Genomic DNA, 21,295 nt, shown 5'->3' on the forward strand with positions numbered 1-21,295 from the left:
CTCTTGAGAAACATTTTGGAACAGTGTAAACTAGGCCCATTTTTGCAATTTCTGCAATGTTCCCTAACCCCAAAAGAACATGTTAAAGGAAAAAAAAAGAGTTGGTCTAATCACTCAACCCAGAGGATCTCCATGACTTGAAACAGCGGTAACCACATAATTAACCTCAATGAAAAAAGATTTGTCTGATAAACATGTCTTAGACTAGTTAGGCGCTGTTCATGTAATCAACAAAAGTAGCTTTTAGTTTTTAAAATACAATGTTGTGGTCAAAAGCGTCAAATGCTTTTTATGTTCTGCATTACTAATCACAGCATTTTAATACCACTTTAATTGTTACTTTTTTCCTGCATCAGTGGGCGCTGCTGCAGAGAGCATCTCTGTCCTTTCTCTCTACTGCTTGCTGTTTCTCTCATGTGTACACACCAAAACACACCCCATACACACACACATTCACACACACCCTACATACTTTCGCTGCCTGTCCTTTCTCCTCCCTCTTTATATTCTCTCTAATTCCTTCATCCCTCCCACTTTTTCAGCTTGATCTGCCCCTCTCCGTGGCACAGTCTACGCACTCTCTCGTTCTCTCTCTCACACTCACTCTTTTGCTCTCGCTCGCTCGCATGCAGACCGAGGGAGAGGAAGGGATGAACGAGGTGCACACATGTGAGGATCTCCTCAACTGCCAGAGCAAGGCAGGACTGGCTACGAGAGAAGACGAAGAGGAGGAGGAGGAAGAGGAGGTCTAGAGGAATACTGCAGTGGCCATCCAGCTTCCTTTTCTTCAGAGTTCTCACTCTCCATCTCTCTTTGCTTCACTGCTTTCATCCCCCACCTCCTCACCGCCCTGTCTTCTTCATCCACTCTTCCCTACTGCTAGCTACACCATGAAGCCGCCTGCTGCTTGTTGCTAAGGGGGCAGCCAACCAGGGGGAGCAGAGTGAACCAGGCGTTATTTTTGTGTTTTCAAGGTAATAAATGGCTCCCTGATTGCAACTGTCAGGTGTCACAGATGTTGCATTGCACTACAGAGACAGATCAGGGTTTTGGGACCTTCAGTCTTAGAATGGTTCTTAGTGAATTTGGAGCAGGGTATGCATGCTCTGTCCACAAACTCTTTCCCAGTTTATCCAGTTTGTTTCAGCCTTGGTTATTTGAGTCTTTGCAAGGTCTTCTATCCTCTGACTGTGCATTCTGTCTTCTTGCTTTATTTTGTTGCATTGTTTAACTCTCTGACAGACAGTCATCAGACCCCAGGGACCTTGTGTGGACTTTGGTTTTGCCTGCTTGAACAGGTGAAGTGGAAGCAATATCTTCTCTTAAATTAGAGCTTCCTGTCCACAAGGAAACTATTTGCACACTTTTGTTTTCAGGTGCTATGTAATCCATACTTGCTTGGTGTTCTATAAAGTACTTGAGGAGGATGCAAAGATTAGCTGTCTAATGTTCTCAGACTCTGAAAGGAGCACAAACCTGTCGACCAAAATGGAATGCTGCTCTCCCTGCTTCTGGTGACAATAACAAACAGAGAGGCGAGAACAGGTGATTACTTATTCACTCATGCACATCATTATTCTCAGCGGTGTAATACACCTGAGTGCTCAGCAGCGGTTACAAAGCCTCCTTGCATGTTGCTGTTGTGCAATCTGAAAATGGACAATTTCTGCTTTTATCTCACTCAAACTTGTGTAATTTGTGGCAACAGTTACATAACTAATTTAAACCCAAATCCTCCTCCAAAAGATGTGCCAGTACATTAGATACAGGATGAAACATAGTCTTTGCCTTGCAAAAGTTTTCACACATCTTGAAGTTGTTGTGTTGTGTTTTATTGGGATTTCACGCGACAGAACAACAGAAAATAGTGCTGTGAAGTGGAAAGAAAAGTCATAAAAAGTCAATCAAACATGCAGGCTTTGTTCTAAACCAGTCCATCATAGCTCTGACTGAAATTTTAAGGTCACCATCCTGCTGGAAGATAAGCTTTATTATTGTCCAGTATTCTAGTCGATGTATCTCCTTCATCGTTCTATTAATTTTGAACAGCTTCCAAATCTCTCTTATACACAACTCCCTATACCATGATGCTGCCACCACAATATGTCACAGAGGAGTTGCTTTTACTGATTTGTATGCTTGCTGAAAAAGTTCTATTTTGGTCTTATCTGAGCAAAGAATATTCTTCCATATGATAGCTGTGTCTTGTGTATGCTGGAATGGGACTTTTTATGACTTTTCAGGTCCCAAGCTGCATTTTCTTTTGAATGGTTTAGATATGCTCGATTCCCGGCCCGGGGTCTTTCTGGAGTTTGCATGTTCTCCCTGTGAATGTGTGGGTTCTCTCCAGGTACTCCAGCTTCCTCCCACAGTCCAAAAACATGACTGTCAGGTTAATTGGTCTCTAGGTGTGAGTGTGTGTGTGCATGGTTGTTTGTCCTGTCTGTCTCTGTGTTGCTCTGCGACAGACTGGCAACCTGTCCAGTGTGAACCCCGCCTCTTGCCCGGAACGTTAGCTGGAGATAGACACCAGCACCTCCCGACCCCACTAGGGACAAGGGTGAACGAAAATGGATGGCTGGATGAAGTTGGAGTTACACTCCACAGAAAAATCCGCAGTTAGGTGAATCTGTAAATACCAACCATGAATAGGGGTCTATTGTAGTACTGTACTCACAATGAATAGTAAAGGAGTCATCAAGGTGTGATTTTGTTTTTCTCTGCACCGTTTTGCACTTCAAATTTCAGCATCAACAAATCTGTGACAAATATGAATGACTTGCATACAGAACCTTTGATGGAGAAATGGTTTCCCCAGTTGGATACACATCATATCCTTCATTGACAACAGAAGCTTTATAAAGTGTAGCTTGTAGAAATCCAGAGTTAAGCAGAATTATTTTTCTTAGGAATACGTCTATGTGGCAGCTCAGACAAAGTGCCTGGGACTGTTTGAAAGCTGTGAATAAAACAACTTCTTTCAGACCGCAGGGTGGTGGCCAGCTAATGTGGGGAGTGCTGTCAAGTCTAAGATATCCATCATTAAATTAGATCTAATAGAGTGTCGCAAAATATAGTTCACTTAGTTCAAACTCTTAATGTCATTCTGGTTTGCAATGTGGTGCAGTTATTAGCACTTAGGATGTTTTGTTTCTCCCTGGGTGCTCCAGCTTCCTCACACATGTTAGGTTACTCTACGTTGTCTTCCAGAAAAGTACTAGCTCAACTATAGAGGATTTTGATGCTGCTTTATATGATTAACATTTTGTCATTTAATGTTCACATGCTTAAATGATGGTCAGCATCTTGTAAAGTTATTTTATTGATCAAAAACTGACAAATGTGAAAACCAATGCTCTTAAGCTGGAATCACAACCACTGGCCAATATATTACATGCACATAAAGGGAACCGATATGGACCGCTTTTTGCCTTCAGAATTACCTTTATTCTTCATAGAATTTATTTGACAAGGCTTCAGAAACATTGCTTAGAGTTTTGAGTTTATGTTGACCTGTTAGCAACACACAGTTGCTATAGGTTTGCTAGCTGCACTTCATTAATATAAACTTCCTGTTTCACCGCATCCCAATCCCAATCTGTTGCATTTAGATGTGAACATTATGGAGGGCGTTGGAGTACGGTGAACATTGTTGTTTTCCAGCAACCACTTTCAGATGATTTGAACAGTGGGACATGCTGCATTTATTCTGCTGGAAGCATCAGAAAACTGCTCACAAAGGGATGAACATGGTCAACAATAATACTGAGGTATTATTCAGTGCTTTGGACTACTGCCTGCAGCCTGAAGCACTGAAACAACACAGAAACCATCCTTTTTTCATGTTTTTTACAAAAAATTCTGATCCTGTTGAAACTGAAATCAGAGCAACTGAACAAGGCAATATTTTTTTGTCTCATCTCTTAATGTTGCAGTTTTGGTGAGCCTGAGTTACTTGTAGCTAAGTTCCCTCTACTTAGTTGAAGGGGATTGTATCTAGTGTAGTCTTCTGCTGCTATTCCCCACTTAGCTCACAGACCCAATTGTTGTGCATTCAGAAATTGCATTTCACACAGCTTAGCTGTAACTTATCTGTATTAGAGCTGCCTTTGTATAATGTCAAACCAGTTTAACAATTCTCATCTGTATGCTGCCATTAACAAAGCATTTCTGTTCGATTAAATATCCTTTTCTCCTCACTCTGATGCTAGTTCAAGCTTTAGCTTGAACTTCAAGTTCAAGCTTTAGCTTGAACTTGCTAACAAGCCATTTGGCGTGACTACTGAGTTTATACCTGTGCTTGAATTTTTTATGCATTCAGATGTTTCCATGCATTTCTAAGCCAAGTTGCTTCCATCATCAGTTGGATAACTTTTTATCTTGTCATAAATACGGTATGGCTTAAACAAAAACCCAACTCCTTTACAGCTGCAGCTTAAATGTATTTAGTCAAGACAGAAAGATAATTATCAAAGGCACTTACATGCTGTTTATTCAGCCCTATGGGCAGTGGTGATGTAGCTATTCTGTTTCTCCTCAGGCCTTACTGAACATGGCGGAGGGGTCCAAAGATCAGGGAGGGACTGGCGCCGCAGAACCAGAGGAAGACTCCCCCAATATGATTGTCTACAGAAAGGTAGACCTATGCACACTTTCTAGTCTACAGTACATTACATGATGTGAGAAACAATCGCCTAACAACCTCTCATTTGTATCAAAGTCCACCAACCATGCACCAGTCTCACATTGAGGGCTCAGGATGTCTTTCCTTTCAGACGTTTTAAATCAAGTCCCACTCTTTCTTTTTCCTCTTTCTTCAGAGCCATACTCCTTCTTCTGTGTCCGTTTCCAGGCTGCCCTCCAACATTTTAATAATCTCCCAATCCCTTCAGTGAAGGGTCTGGGCAGTGAGGGATCCTTTCATTGTCAGGGGTAATTACCTCGTCCCCATGGCGCCTTTACTTTCAATCAGTACTGTTTGATTGGAGAGGGTTAGCGGTATTGGAGGCTAATTATGTGCATATTCTGCTGGGGAGAAGTAGCTAAGTCTTCAGGGCTGGAATCTGTAATAGCCAATGAGGGAGTGGTATTTCCCCACACACAACAGATAGCTTGTGAAATTCCTTGCCCTTTACTGGGACGCTTGGACTCTATTCATTTGATTTCCCATGGTGTCCACTGCTACCATTGAGAATTTTGTTTGGATTACTGCAAAATTGTCCCAAATCTCCTGCTTCATTCTGAGCCAAATAACTCTTCATTCATATGGTGAAATAAACAGATTAGTGGAAGTATGGGCAGTAAAGACAGGATGTGAAATAATTGTTGACAGCATCTGCCTCAATAGCTAAGATTTGTTTTTTCATGTTGTAGCCATTTAGAGATTAGGATTTTGTGACTACTGAAGGAATTTTAGTCATATTTTTTTCCTAGCTAAAAACCTTTTCCTCTCTGGCATGATAAATCCTGATTTATCTCTGAATCTCCCAATAAAAAAAAATGCTGGCAGTGTGTGAATAGACTGTGTCAAATCGGTTGTTAGCATATGGATGTGGGATAGTAAAAGTGGGAAGACAGCAACAACTGATATTGCTCTGTGAATCCTAGTAAGAATGTCAAATCCTTGTAAATATCTACCTGGAATGCCTTCTTGATAATCATAAATGAAATCTGAGGTGAGGATGTTTTAAAAATAATTGAGCCTCTTGCTCAAGTGGAGGTCAGGTTTTCTGGTGACTTGTTCACAAGTGATTATAGGATGGTGGAGGAGATTGACATCCAAACCAGCACCTCATCTGATAGAGATGTTGGTCTGGTCTGCTGTGGTGAAGAAAGACCTGAGACAAAAATCAAGGCTCTTTATTTACTTGTCTGTTCACATTCTGATCTTTCCCAAGATTTGTGGACACAAGTTTCTATAAGGATAAGTTGAGGAACTTTGTGGCCTGAATGAAGCTTGGAGTAAAAAGGGACATGGGGGGCTTGGATTTTTTTCCTGGACCTGCTACCTCTGCTAACCAATCTCTGATAAGTGTATGACAGGAGACAACTGGAATGATGGATGAACATCCTGACACAAAGCTTAGCTCTCAAAAATAAATTGTCACATTTCCTTCCAGAAATTCTGCAGAAACAAATCAACTGCAACCTACAGCCCATTATCACCACTGCCCTGTGCCGCAGCACAGTGGTTTGCCACTGAGTCAAAGAAAGGGCAGCACACAGCACGGTGTGCTTGTACACATGCTGTTCAGCTTGGCTGAACTTTGACCACAGCGCAGCGTGACAAATACCTGCGTGGGCACTGGAAACGAGTCATCCAGGCAGGCATGGAGGACAAAGATGGAGCCGATGTTTGTATGATGAGACATAAATTCATAGTTGTTGACATCTTGTATCTGGGTTCTCCAAATGTTCTCCATTCAAGGCAACCAAGCTTCATTTAGCGGCTTTCGTCTCGTTTTTATTATTTTGTTTTTTAAGATTCTTTATGGATAAGTATTTCAAGTGTACAAATATGGATTTTCTATAAGAAATAAATTTGTGATTTATTAAATTTGCATTCTTTTTATGTTGGAAAAGATTTTTTTCTTTCTTATCTCTGCTTGAATTAAGATCTGAACTTGTGAAGCTCAGACAAATTAAGACCTAAGCAGACAGATCTACTCATGGTCATGCAAACTCAAAAAGGATTACAAAGTTTGTGAGCTTTGTAAAACAAACGAAAAAAACATCTTGAAGATCTCCAAGACAGTGGAGACAATATTTTGTAGACCAACAAAAGAAAAGTAGAGCTTTGGAAAATAGCAAACTATCTTTGAAACATTTTGGTAGTTTGATACTCTTTGCTGCTTTGCTACTTCATGACCTTTACAACCTGTTGTAATTGATGAAACCTTTAATTATGTTCTCTAGCTGAAAATCCTAAAAGAGAATGTCTGCTAATCACTTTGCGACCAAAAGCTTAAGCAACACAAGTGGCAAGTCCAGCTTCAAATACCTAAAAAAGAAAGAATGATGCTTTAGAGCTGCAGAGTGAAAGTACTGACTCAAGTCCAGTTGTAGCTGTCAATGGTGGCATTTTCACATAGAGTCATGTAGGTTTACATATTGATTTCTCTGTGATTTAAAAACCATGTTCTTATCTACCCAGATTATATTTGTTTGAAGATCTGAAACATGATGAGAAAAAAATTTGTTTAGGAACAAAGCTCTGTAGCGTTTTTACCTCAACAGTATAATAGCTTTGATAGACTATATGTGCTTGCCACTATATATGCTTTCCAGAGTATATAATCTAAATTTTTTATTCACTTTCTGTGCATATAAAACCACCCAGTAAAGATCTGAAGTCTAACATTCAGTGGTTCCTTGATTTCAATGTTTCTCAGTTGTCATTAGCATTTGTGTATGGTTGAGTGTCTATTTTAGCATCGCAGTGAATTAAGAATTCATGCTTCATTGTACATTCATGCATCCTTAGAAGATGTACAACTGAGAACACTGTAGTTTGCTGTAACACATGGATTTCACAGTGCGGCTTGATTACGTAACGCTCCACATGCCTGGAGGCGATGCATTTAAGAGACTAGATCTTGCTCGTCAGGAGGCCGTCTGGGGAATATCAGTCATTTCATGTTTTGGTCATACGATGTGACAACAGACAGATTATTCTCAGGGTGACAGGAATTTGTGCCCTTCCTGCTTTGAATTTAAAAAAAAAACTTTTAAAGACCTAAATTCATAAAACAAACAGTGGTAAAATCTAAAAAGAGGGAAATAGCATTAATATTTCATCACACTCCATTTGATCTAGATCTGCAACTTTACCAGCAATCAAAATTTTGTATGTTTTCTCAAGTTTTGACTCTTGGAGTCAAAACAGAAGAGAGGTGCTGGATCTGTGGGGGCTATAGGCACCCAGCGCCTCTGGACTCAGTGGGTGGGCAAGCCAGCGCAGTGTGAAAGCTGAACGCTGCTCACAGAGAGCCAGATGGCCGCCAATATGCTCTGCCGCCTGGGAAAACACTGGAAGCCTCGTCCCAAAGGCCTCAGCCTCTGTCAGCTGGAAAACATCACAATCTTACCCATAAGGAGTTAGTAGGGCCAGTTTGATTTCATAGAGACCAAAACATTACAAAAGCGGATCTCCTTTGGTAGTACTGCACAAAGGAATATACTGTCCAATCTGCCACATTTTCTGCTAAAGAATATTGAGTTAACTGCGTAGGCAGTTAGACAAAGGTGACTGTGACGTATCTAGCCGTAAGAGATGTGGAGTGCTCTGGAGAGGAGGAGGTTGTCTCTGTTCGTGCAGCGTAGGCGATGCAGCGCTATCTTCCTCTGCCTCGCTCCCCATGAGGAAAAGAAAGTAGAACAACAAACCAATAAATGCAACACGTCTTATCGCCAAAGAAGAAAAAAGAATGGGTGCGCAGACATAGGTTGCAGACGTACTCATCATACTGAGCAGACTTTTCCTTTTGTCTGTTTGCTTGAGATTAGAACTACGACCTCAGCATGCAACAAAGAAACAAAGAAGAGAGGCATAACTGTGATGGAAAATTAAATTAAATAGAGCCCACTTTTCAGCTCTGATGGGGTGAAGCTTGCTAACTATTTATAGCAAACATCTCTTGTCCCCTAAGTGCATGAGTGCATGTATTTTTCCCTTTTTCCACCTGGCCATCGTTGAGGCTGAGGCCCCTTTGTGGAGATAGCTGTAAAGAGAAAACTTTTGTAGACAGAGATTATATGTACATTTGTAGCTTTTTTAAAAAATTGCATCCAAATTAGTTTTTAATTTCAGCCAAATTGGTTTTGGGAGATGTGCGTGTGTGGGGTGTGTGTGTGTGTGTGTGGAGGGGGGGGGGAGCTAAATATTTCACAACCGAAAGTGCTGTGTGCATCTCATTACAAATATCAGTTGTATTTGCTTTTTCTGTCAAACCTCAATGTTTTGGATGATTAAATAAGCTTTAATTAAAATCACCTAATAAAAATGACCAAATAAAAATAAACATCAGATTCAAAGTTGTGGTTTATTTATTAGCAAGAAAAAATTATTCAAATCATCATGGTCCAATATGAAAACATTACATCTTTCCCTTGTTAAATCATGAATTAGCTAAGGTTAATCATATTCTTGTTTTATTTCTAAATGCTGACGGCTGTATAGCATCAAATAATCACTTAAATGGAAACTTGACAACATGAAGTAGGCTAAAAGAGCTCAAAAGTAACATGTGATCTATGGAGCCTTAAGAACACATGAGAAACAATGTCATTGGTATCTATCAGTTTGGAAAGAGTTGCAAAAACATTTCTAAAGCATTTGATCTTCTCAATTAAAAAAGCCATTATCTAATGATGTAGGAAAAACAGAACATAGGAGAAACTTCTTTCAATTGGTAGGGAAACTGCGTTTTATATAAATTCAGGTTACATTTTTCTGATATTAAAATGTGTTTGATGATTTGAAACACATAAATGTACTGAAATACAAGCCATCTGCAGCCAGAAAAATACTTTGTCATGATACTTTACACTGTTAAGTAAGTTCTGGCAGATTTCAAAGGTCTTTCCATCCTTTAACTAAAAAAAAAAGCTACACATGGAACAAAAACATAGAAAAAAAATAAAAATCCCCATTAGCCTGTACTGACTCTTGTTGAGTGTCAAGATCGTTTTTTCATGCCATAATTTTCTTTCCAGACACCAAAAACCTAACTATTAGTGGTCCAAAATGCTAATTGCTAGCGTAATAACAGCAATGCTTCTTTCAGTGTCTGTTGTTGCATGCAGAGCAGAGGCCAGACATTTTTAACCATCTTTCCGCTTTTCATCTTTCACTGATTTTTGCGGCCTTTCTTCTGCTTCTTGCTAATTAATAATTGAAGCCCATTTGGAGCGTTCCATATTCCGAAAAATATCGGCTCCTCTGAGACATCATACCCGTCTCTCCTTCCATTTATCTGCTCTTGCATGGCACTTTGTCTATGACTACTTGAATGGCCTCCTTGATGGCAAAACCTCTTATTTCGCATATGGTTTGAGTACATCAGTTTACTGGGTTGGATATTATAGAGAGATAATGAAAGTGTTTGCTCCTGTAACAACAGCTATGGGGTGACTAATACAGGTTATCACACCTGTGTCGCACCACTTAGGTAGATGGATGTTAAATCTAATATTCCCCGAGGGATGAAAAAAGAAATTACCGTCAGCGTTAACTTGAACCTCGCTCACCATCCAAACGGATGATTATCGTTTTGTTGGCTTGACGATCATTTAGACGCAACAAAGGGGAAGTTTCTTAGAGGGAGCTCCCCTTGAGTATGCTGTGTAAATTATATGGAAATTAATAGAAAACTGCAGCCAGCACACCACCAGTTGAACATTGTCTCTTGCTTGCTGGCTAGAGAGAGATAATATAACTGTAAATGGCAGCTTCCTGCACCACTGATTCTCCAGCTACAGCAGGGATGACAGCTGGGTGGATATGAAGGGCTAACAGAAGCACTTTGGTCAGGAGAAGGAAGCTGCACTGCTCATCTTCCTCCTGCTGCCAGTGACTCACACTCCCTCTCGCCTCTCTCTAAAGAGGCCCATGGAGGGAATGTCTCTTCTCTTTTCAGGCTAACCTCAGTCTGAAGTGTTTATGGACCACTGTTTGCTGTTCCTGTGTGCACTTAAGATAGCGCGCTGCAGCCGAACACTCTTGATATCGCTTCTGCAACTGTAGGGACGAGTTCACCCGGTGCTTTATCATGCACGATCATTTTAACACTTGCTCCATGGGAGCCTTTATCTGAGGCGCTGGTATGAGCTGAAGCCTATGTGCCTGTGCATGCTAAGTGTAAATGTGGGCGGCTGAGCTGCTTCCCTGCTTGGGTCAATGAGATAAAAACCCATGAGTGCAAAGCTCCATGTCTTACGTAACCAGCTCTCGTCTGTGTCATGTGTTGTGTGTCTTCTTCTGTTTAGTGAAACATGGAAATCTTGAAGGCAAAGTGTAGGTGGAGAATAATTTATAGTTCCTCAACAGCCTGCATGCGGCGCATGTGCCTTGATTTACTTTATCCATGAAGGACTGAAAAGGGTGGAAAAGGAAACTCCTTCCTATCTGTTTGCACATTGTCAACAATGTGCCCTGAATAATTTAATAATGCAGCCAGTTGTGCTTTTTTGGCAAGTGTAATGCTGTGCATGCATGCAGAGGCTGAAGATGAGAGGTGGCTGATGTGGGGGAATTGCTCTTACCACCGTGTCCCACTTTTTAAAGCCCTCCAAAGCCTTCTGAACCTTTCTCTTGATGCAGAATAAAAACTCTGCATGAAGTCGCACAATAGACAGAGTGCTCTTCAAACACCTTTGACTGTATTGATGATAACCTCAGAATCTTTGCTGGATGCTGTAACAGCAGCCTGCACTCCCATGGAAGGAGATGAGATGATGGACGTACTGCATTTCTGTTGAAACTTGATGTTTCCTTTGGTGCTCCACCAAAGGAAACAATAAATTTTTAAAATCACCTATTTTTTTCTGTGGAACTGAGATCAGGGCGTAGTGACAGCCACTCCAAATCATTATTCACCTTGTTGTCTTTAAAACTAATTAGGCCCCATCATCTTTGTCCAAATGGGAGACCCATTTGTGCTCGAGTTTTAACTTCCGGGCTGATGCCTTGGAATACTTTCATTATTCTGGCTAATCCATTTGATGATATCAAGTGACCTTATAAAGAAAAAGTTCAACCTTATTTAATGCCAGAAAGTGAGAATAAGGATAATGTCCTTTTATTTAGTGTAGGATCTGCACAGGAACTGTTGTGTGGTTGAAATGTAACACCATCTATGGGGAAAGTGATATCCAGTTTAGCTGTTTTAAATTAACCCCCCCAAAAGAAAAAATATTCACTTCATTGTAAGCCATAAATGCTGATAACTTTTGGGTGTCCAGTTCTGGTTCTCTGAGCCTTAAGGCAACACTTTGACATGTTTAAGATTGGTGACTAACCCTGCTGTAGTACTGATACGTTGTATCAGGAACAAAATGAAACTTAAAATGATAGCAAGCAGTTACTACATCAGCAAGATTTTCTTATATGCCGAGATTTATCAGCACAAATCGTTATGCCTTCCAGAAATTGATACATAATGGAAATAAATAGATACAAAGAGCTACTGAAAGCATTTAAAAGAAGCACAAAATATCTATTTGCATGCTGTGGTGGTGCAGGGGGTTAGCACGCCCCACATTTGGAGGCCTTAGACCCGCGGACGTCACGGGTTCGACTCCCGGTCCCGACGACCTTTGCCGCATGTTCTCCTTCAAAAATGGCACCGGCTCAGCTGGCTGCCTGCAGACGCAGCTCCTGTCGTGTGTGTGTTAATCTGTGTATAAAAAAAAACATTCTTGCTGTAACTGCGAAATAATTTCCCTGCTGGGATGAATAAAGTAATTCTTCTTCTTCTTCTATTTTCTCAACAGAAGTGATAAAAACATAAAAGAAAAAACATTAAGTAATGTTTGCTCTGTCAATTAAGCTTTTTTGTGTGTTTAAGGTTATTCTTATAAGGAGCTTCAGAAAGAGTTTTCTGAAAATATTCACATCACTTTTTCTTGCAATTATCAGGCTCCAAAGCAGAAATGAATGATCTTACCATGTGTTAGTTTGTCTCAGTACAAACACTGACACTCTGTAAAGATCTGGTCAGATACATGCAAAATTCAAAAGTTGATGAAGAACACTGATCATAACAGTCCTACGGTGAACCATAGTGGTGGCAGGGGAAGCTGAAGACATGAGCTCGACAGGATCGAGGTTCAACTTTGTCAGCTCTAAAACATTACATGTCTAAACATTCAGCCAGAGCTAGCATAAAATGGCTTAATCAAAGCAAATGTTTAGATGTTTATAGTGGCCTGGTCAAAGTCCAGACCTACATTTAAAAAAATTAAAAAATGCAACTTTATTCTAAGTCCATACACTTCGAGGCTTCTGCTAGTTTCATCACCAAACATAACTGGTAAGATTTTATATTCTTGCTTTTCTCTCCTCTCTTTGTGTTTCCCTTTATTCTTCCTACTACTGGCGTTGCCTCATTAGACTGCGGTGATAGATTAACTTTGAAAAAGCGATCCTCTTTTCAAGGCGCCCACAGCTGACGAGGATCAGTTATTAAAGTGCCAAAGCAGATCACTTGTGCGTGCAGGCTGCAGTGAGTTCAGCAGAAATACTTTGTTGTACTCAATTTGGCTGATGAAAATTTGACAGCTGATTAAGCAATAAGAATGTAGGGTCAGCTGGTTCATCTGTCCTGTTGAGTTACGTCTTTAAAAGAACATTAAAAAGTGATTATCACATGATCAGATGCTCTGCGCCGTGTTTCCTCATTATTCAAAAGGGAACCACAGAGAGGGAATACCACATCATGCGTTTATAAATGCGTCTTTGCCATTTCATGTTCCAACCTCAGGAGAGCTGAGCTCAGATGAACACGTCAATAAATTCATTCTATGGTTAACAGTAAACAACCTGCAACATGATCTCTGCTTATTTCTTTATCTTCCCCTAAACACATCTTAGCATTTAGGAATGTGATGATATTTCTTATAAGCAACATTATGATTATGAATATTATGAGTAGTAGCGTGCCCTGCGACAGACTGGCGACCTGTCCAGGGTGTATCCCGCCTCCCGCCTGGAACGTAGCTGGAGATAGGCACCAGCAACCCTCCCGACCCCATTAGGGACAAGGGTGAACAGAAAATGGATGGATGGATGGATGGATGAGTAGTAGCGGCGATGGTGAAATAGTAGCAATAGTATGAGCCTATTTACTGATGACGATGGCAATGATGGCAATTGTATTATTTTTAATAACTATTAAAAAATAATGTTATTTTTAATAGTGTTATTCAAAACTACCACTAGTGTTTAACAATACTGTTAATAAACAGTAAATCATATCAAACACTTGCATGTTTGATGTGTTTGTTATATTTACACTTTTTATTTTTTTACATATTTGTTTTTTACATACCATTCCTCTAGTGTCACTATTAATTATTATTATGATAATAATTATTTCTTATAATAATTAATATGAAATGCAGTCTTTAGTAATACTAGTTTTTGTCAGCTACAGTGCCTTGTACTTTGTTATTTGCCTATTGACCTTTTTTATTGTTTATTTTTGAATGATTCAGAATATTTACACTATTACAATAAAAACAGAAGCTGGTTAAAATAATATTTTTTTCATTAATTTTGGTAGATTTTCTGCCACCTCCATATGCACACACCCACACTTTGCTTTTAAAAAAAGCCTTTCCTTGCACCATTTTTTGTATATTTCTGAGCCAAATTCTCACAGAATTCCCCAAAAGTCAGCTAAGAGAGCACCCTCAGTATTTTCAATAACACTGATGAGATGTGATTCTCTCCTGAAAAAAGCTGTGCTGGTCTGGCTGCGTTATATTTCATAATTTAATCAATGAAGTCTTCATCAAGTGGGCCTTCTCTGCTCAGGCACTAAAAGAAGTGCTTAGATAATGACGAAACAGCAACAAAAGAATCCACGACATTCAAAAGGAGAATGATTGCTGCTGACAAAGAGCATGACGCAGCTCGTCACACAGTGAAGCCTGAATGAAATATTCTGATCAACAAATGTACTGTCACTGCAGATCCATCTGCCAGTGCAGCCATTTGTATTGTTCGTCTGAAAGGTCGGCAGAGAGAAAAAATGTGTTTTGATTAAAATAAATGTCTGATTCATATAAGCAGGGCAGAAAAAGACGCAGAGGGACGCGGCGTCATCTGTGCACCACGGAGGCACAGGTAGTGATGAACCGTGTGTAGTCGGAGCGCTGAGACTCTTTGTAATTGTCACCGGGTTCAGGATGAAGCAGGAATGAGTCATCAGGGTCCAAATGTTAATCACCCTCACGGACTAGTCTGACTAAACATGGTTCAGAGGACCAAACATCTGGTTTTGTTCCGACTCAGAGACGTGCGTTCCCTCTGCTCTGGTTCACTTCGACTAACCCGGCCTCCGTAACCCTGCCTGTTGGGATTTCATTGTTAACCACACTGTCAGCACAGTGGCCCACCCCACCCTATAACCCCACATTAAAAAAATTAATTACACAAGCATCTCTGTGTACGTGTGTGTAGCTGCAGTCAGAGTCATAAATGTCTGTGCAACCCATTTGTCAAGGATGACACTGTTATCCTGCGGAGCGCTGGGAGATTTCAAAATGAATTTGTGACGTGACAGAGGCTGCGCTGTTTGTCACTATTTGCAGGCGTTACATAATAATCCTTTGCAGGCTTTTCCCTTTCTTCTGCTGAATGTTAAAGCAGTCGTGGTAGACCTTGCTGCATTCCTGTTCCACTTTCTTCTCCAGTTGTTATGTCAATAACCTGAGAGCAGAGATTTGATTGCCTTTTATCAGGCAAAAAGGACAGTGGTTGATTTAAGTTTACTGCATGCAAATCTATATTCAGTAGAGCTTTGCTGAAATATTCACACCCGTCAGGGTTTCTCACATTTTATCTTATTTTTCATGTGAAAACATAATCCTCAAGTGAAAAGTAGAGCACTTTTTACTACAATTAGAGATGGAAGTGTTTTGTGTCATGTGGCTGCATGCCACACTCAAATTGTTGCCATCTTTTACATTGTTATGTCTCTGGCAAATGGCAAACACATAAATCTTGGTCACATTCTAAGGAGAACATCTGTGAACATCAATTTTCAAGTCATGTCATTAACTAACCAAAAATCCCCACAAATTCACCACAGGGATGATGTTTTCATTGTGATGCGCAATGTGAGATTTTTACACACATATCAGGAAGTTGTAGGCCCCTTCTTGTCACAATCTTGGTTTTTGGCTTGTGGCAAGCTGCAAATATAACTTCTCATGGCTTTCTGTTTACCTTGCTTCAATTAAGTCCAGATTTGTGGAGTGCATCACAACTAGTTCTTTCCTAACGATTCGAATCTCTGCAACTCCTCAAGAGTGATCATATCTGCTTTTCCATTTTGAGCAAAACTTTGTTGATACTCTGCTAATGTAAAAAAAACAACAGCAAAATTCTGCAATTGTGACATTTTTGTTCATTAAGAAATGCAATTAAAGTCACACATAAGTTTGTTCACACAATAAGTCTTTAAAAAAAACATTCTGCACCATCATCCTCCGATCATTTCTTATCGTCTTCTTCGTCTTTTCGGCCTGTAGTTTATGGAAGTAATGTTTGGTTGTTGAACACGTGAGTCGTGTACAGTTTTGCAGTTTTGCTAAATACACTAATTTTGATACAGCTGAAAAACTTTCCAATCATAGTGCAAAAACTTTATTGAAAATCTTTTTTTGAAATTGGCATGTTTCCATTAAAACAATTAATTTTCATAATTCAAATTTGTGCAGATTTAAGATCAGTAAAAATGCAGCTCATGACTCTCTTGGCTGCTTCTCTAACTGATCCTCCACTTACTAGACCTGACACTTTAGCAGTATTCCAACAAACTCAGCATTTAGCTTTTCTATATCTACATCCTGTGAGTCGTGTTGCTTGGTTTTCATGCTGCTATTTGTTCATAAATGTAGTCATGTTGTATTTGCACTGAGATTAAATTATACACAGGTGGACTCTATTTATGTGACTTATGAATATCACTGGTTGCACTGTTTTGCCTTCCACATTTTTCAGATTCCCATATGCAGAAAAAAATTACAAAAAAATCCAAACTAAATGTTCTTACATTTGTGGTTGACAAAATGTGAAGCAGTTTAAAGACTAAATATTTTTTTTACAAGGCACTGTACATAAAGACAGAAGCTCCCTACCATTAACACTGTGTGAAACTAATAATAATCCCACCCTCCCACAAACAGCTACTTAGAGGTGTCATGCAACTTGAGCTTAATTCATTTAGACACTCCAATACATCCAGGCTTTCATTTGACACCACCGCCTTTTGCTTTATTTGGAAATTGGTCTTCATTAGCAGCAAAGAAAGTAGGAAGGGAGCGCCAAATGCTTTTAAGCTTGAAATAATTATAAGAACTGAAGCTGATCCAGAGAGGCGGGGGTGGCTAATAACGATGGTTTTTGGGCAGCACCTCCAGAGGATTTGAAGGGGTTCCTCCCACACTTTAGTGGCTGCGCAAGACAGAAAGGTGCAAATAAAAATTCATGATTACAGGATTTGTTTTCCACAGTGAGCACACGCTGAATACTTCTGAGAATGAAGCAACGGTCAGCAGCTGTTGGTTTTGATGTGGCCTTAATGTTCTCCTGAGAGTATAACTCATCACATGTCATCCATTACACAGACGAGCTCCATTAAAGGGCTTTCACAGAAGAAGCCAAGCTGTAGCATTTTAAGTGTTTCCTGACCATAAAACAGATTGTCATCACTGACATGCAGGATAGATATACACTACAACACCCAACGGGCGATTATCCAATAGGCTTAATGTCTTATGTGCTGCAAATGACTTGTGAGATTTAACAGCTTACCACAGAGGACGGCTACGCCTGAAAATCATATATAATGACTTAAAGAAACAGGCCAGCACTCAGCAATTTCTCTCTAGATGCACAGAATTGTGAACACTTCTCCGTCAGAGTAATACAATAATTACTATATTTATTGCATTTCCATGAAATATGCACATTTAGCGCACTGTTTTGTTTTAAGTGTCATGTGTTCAACCTCCGTGTGACTGTAATCTATCTGGATAGTTAAATAGACTCCTGCCCTTGAACTCCACACCTGATATAGAAGATAGTCACGAAGATGGTAATGATGGGAACATGAGAATAACAGATTTCATTCATATTTTTTTCTCATCTTCTGTCTCCTGCTGTGATTTGTTTTGTGGAGGCTCAAGCACTTTGAGCACTATTGTGTGTGAATGGTTCTGTTTTATGTTGATTTTTTTTTATTTTTACAGAGTGTTCGAATGGATATGTTTGTTTTGAATCATTGCAAAATAAATCTATCTAAGTGATCTAAATATAGTAACTTGACTTTTTGGGAGTTGGGAAGGAACATGTTTGTTATTTTCTATTGATATTGTCATAGCATTATTTAAGAATAGTAATGCAATGAAATCTTTTTCCTCAAATATCATGTAACTCATATTTTTACAATAGACAATACAATGCCTCAACTTCTATCTTACAGCTACACTATAACTTCCCTAGTAGCATACACAATGGCATAAAAGTTTTCATACATGCCATTGAACTTTTGCTCAGAAAACTTTTTATGAATTAAACTGTTACCATGTTCATTTGCATGTGAGAGGCTTTGGCCATTTTACAAACTGTGACTAAGGCTCCAGGTTATGAGCAAACGTTTCTGGTAATTAGCTTTTTAGACTCAGATTATTTTGTACTAAATAACATTTCAGCGAGCTTTGGATTAAACAATGACATAAGCTCATTTTACCTACTCGCTGTCTGTCTTCCCCCTCCATGTCATCTGAAAAATATTTGTGAGCTCTTCCAAGAGAAGAAAACGCTGTGTTTGGGGAGAAAATGATAAAACAACTAACATGTCCTTGTAAATCAGGTGTGGATGAGCAAATCGGCCTTGCAAGCCATTGCTAAAATTACAGCCTGCTGTCACAGGCAGATAGCTTGTGGCTGGGTGGGAGACAGTAAAAGACACTTAATTTTAAAATATATTGAAAGGATATTAGACCACAGAGCATGGCTATTTCCTTTTTCTAGAAAGTCTTTTTAATAATTTAAAGCTGTGAGACGGTTAAACTGCAAATTCTATCTCTGCAGACGTAATGAATGGTTCATTTTTGGTTCCCTTAGGTGAAGCATTTCAAGATTTATGAGCACATTCAGTTGTCTCCTGGCAATGCATTAGATTTCTGCACAAGGTGGTCGGCTGGACTCTATAGATTATCAGTAATAGCTCCATTCGGCATCATTATGTGTTTTTGCCAGTGATGCAACATAGCAAGTAATGGTTCTTGCATAAATTGTGTCTTAGACGAGCATCTCACACAGATATACACAGATACACTCTCCCAGAGAATCCAACGCTGCAAAAAAACAAAAAAAACTTTTCAGATTATACTTGATGTTTTAATCATTAAAAACTAAACTATACAGTTCTTTTGAAGTTAGACTTTGTGTTTCAAAGAGAATTGTTAACATAAAGAAAAACAATTTAGGCCACGTTTGACACTTCTGTGTATTGTTTTTACACAGTCAATCTAGATCTAGATTGACAATCTAGATTGCTCAATCTAGGGTGGGATTAATGCCAAAAAAGTTAGTTTTTTTTTTTCATTTTCACAAATAAAATAAAGGTGACAAAAATATGAGATCATGTTTTAAAGAAGCTCTGTTTAGTGTAGAAGTATCCAGTAAAAGTTTGATCAGTTTAAGTATTTTAGAGTAAATCTTTAACAACCCTTCAAATTGGCATACAAATCAGACACCAACACATTTATTCACTGACTAAATATGTAAATAAGCAAAGGAAGTGTAACATTTTCACCCTGTGCGGTGAGCCCAATTTTCCATTTTAAAAACCTCCATGAAGCACATTATTTTCCTACCTGTGCTACAATTCTCATAGCTTCCCACCAAACACCTCATGCCTCATTTGCTTGCCTCATAATAGAGCTGTGTGAGGGGAGCGACGACAGCAAGACAAAAGCCAGGGTTGCATACATCTCTTCTGCAGGTCTCTGTCAGGAAGAGGAGTCGTCGCCTCTGGGACTGAGTGCAGCAAAGCATATTACAAGTGTGCAGCGCTGCCTGCCGCCCCGTGGCACCAAGAGATGAGATTTTACCTCCATATGTGAGCCCAGCTGGCCAAATTTTATTACCTGCACATATGAGTTGGGAATAACAAGGCTTTATTGCCAGCATTGCTAATCTGTCATCCAGTAAGAGGCAGAGATGTCCTCATAGGTCATCATAAGAACTGAAGGGCCGCTCTTAGAAAAACATCCTACTAGTAAAAATGCAGATTCCTTGAGGTTATGAGAGTATGAAAGGATCTGCGTGGGTCTCCTTTGTGCTGCGTAGCTCAGATCCAGCACAGGTAATGGGGATATCAGGTCTTGCAGTAACACCTGCGCGCGTGTGTGTGTGCCAGTTGTACAACAGTGCAGAAAAAGAGAGGACGGCTGGAGCTTAATGATACACAGTGGAGCCGTAAAAATCCTCTTCTACACCGGCAGCCATGACAGAAAATCCATGCATATTTAAAGGTCAAGGGCCTCTCGCTCACACACGGATTTCTTGTGAGTATTGAAGTGCAAAAGCAGCCGAGCTGAGGAGAAACAGGATCATTTAGGACTGAGGTATAAAATGTTTGGCAGGTTGAAACATAAAGTCTTTCGCCAGAGAGAAGGAATAAGGAACAGATGGTGTTTGTGAATTCATGACATGATAAAAAAAAAAAGATGAAGAAAAATAACATTTAGGTCAAAACGTGGTTAAGCTGATTAAGATGTGACACATCATTTGGCAGCAAAGTGCTGTTACATGCTATTATACACACATGCACACACCCCTGATGAACTCCAGAGGCTAAAGTGGATATTGGAATGGCAGACAGACACATGGCTTTACAAAAGTATTCATGCACCGTGACATTTTTCAGACTCTGCCTTTAATGCATTTCAGTAGGATTTTGTGAATTGGACTAACTCAAAATAGCACATAATTATAAAGTGGAGGGAAAATTATAGTTTGTTTTGGTTTGTTTTGGTTTGCAAAACAATTTTCAAAGCTTTGAACATCTCACAGTAGCAGTACTGGTATGTAACCCAAAAAAGGAAAGAGATTATTATCCACCTGCACTGACACACACAATCATGGTAACTCTGGAGGAGCTGCAGAGAGCCACAACTCAGATGGGAGAATCTGGAACAACTATTAGTCACACACTTCAGTCGTAGCCTTAGTGGAAGAGAAGGAAAAAGAAAACAATTGTTGAAAGAAAGACGTAAGTCCTTTTAACTACTTACCACAAAACAAAATGTGGAAGGAGGAGCTCTGGTCACATAAGACCAAAACTGAACTTATATTAAAAAAATCCTGTGTGGATCATGGTGGTGACCAAATCATGAAAGACATCAAGAAAACTTGCTAGAGGCTTTAAAAGATTTTAGACTTTAAGGGAAGTTCATCTTCCCGCAGCAGAGGAACCCTAAACCTACAGCAAGTGCTACTATAAAATATTATTTAGATCAAAGCATGATGATGTGTTAGAATGGCCCAGTTAAAGTC

General features: G+C 39.6%; 1 protein-coding gene across 5 annotated transcripts in view; it reads left to right on the forward strand.

Annotated features, from left to right (window-relative positions):
* The first annotated feature begins 548 nt into the window (after positions 1–548).
* LOC114134095 (regulator of G-protein signaling 6-like) overlaps positions 549–21,295 on the forward strand; it is a 47,353-nt gene continuing 26,606 nt past the window's right edge. For 2 of the 5 annotated variants that reach the window (XM_028000391.1, XM_028000392.1), the window contains exons 1-2: positions 550–974; positions 4,541–4,636. In XM_028000391.1, coding sequence (XP_027856192.1) covers positions 4,553–4,636 — 84 coding nt within the window. In that variant the 5' untranslated portion in view covers positions 550–974; positions 4,541–4,552. Of the gene's footprint in view, positions 975–1,133; positions 1,546–4,540; positions 4,637–21,295 lie in introns of those variants that run through there. The other 3 variants (XM_028000389.1, XM_028000394.1, XM_028000390.1) reach the window with 3 other exon arrangements.

Source organism: Xiphophorus couchianus, chromosome 19 (genome assembly GCF_001444195.1).
Source record: "Xiphophorus couchianus chromosome 19, X_couchianus-1.0, whole genome shotgun sequence".
Classification (NCBI taxonomy): domain Eukaryota; kingdom Metazoa; phylum Chordata; class Actinopteri; order Cyprinodontiformes; family Poeciliidae; genus Xiphophorus; species Xiphophorus couchianus.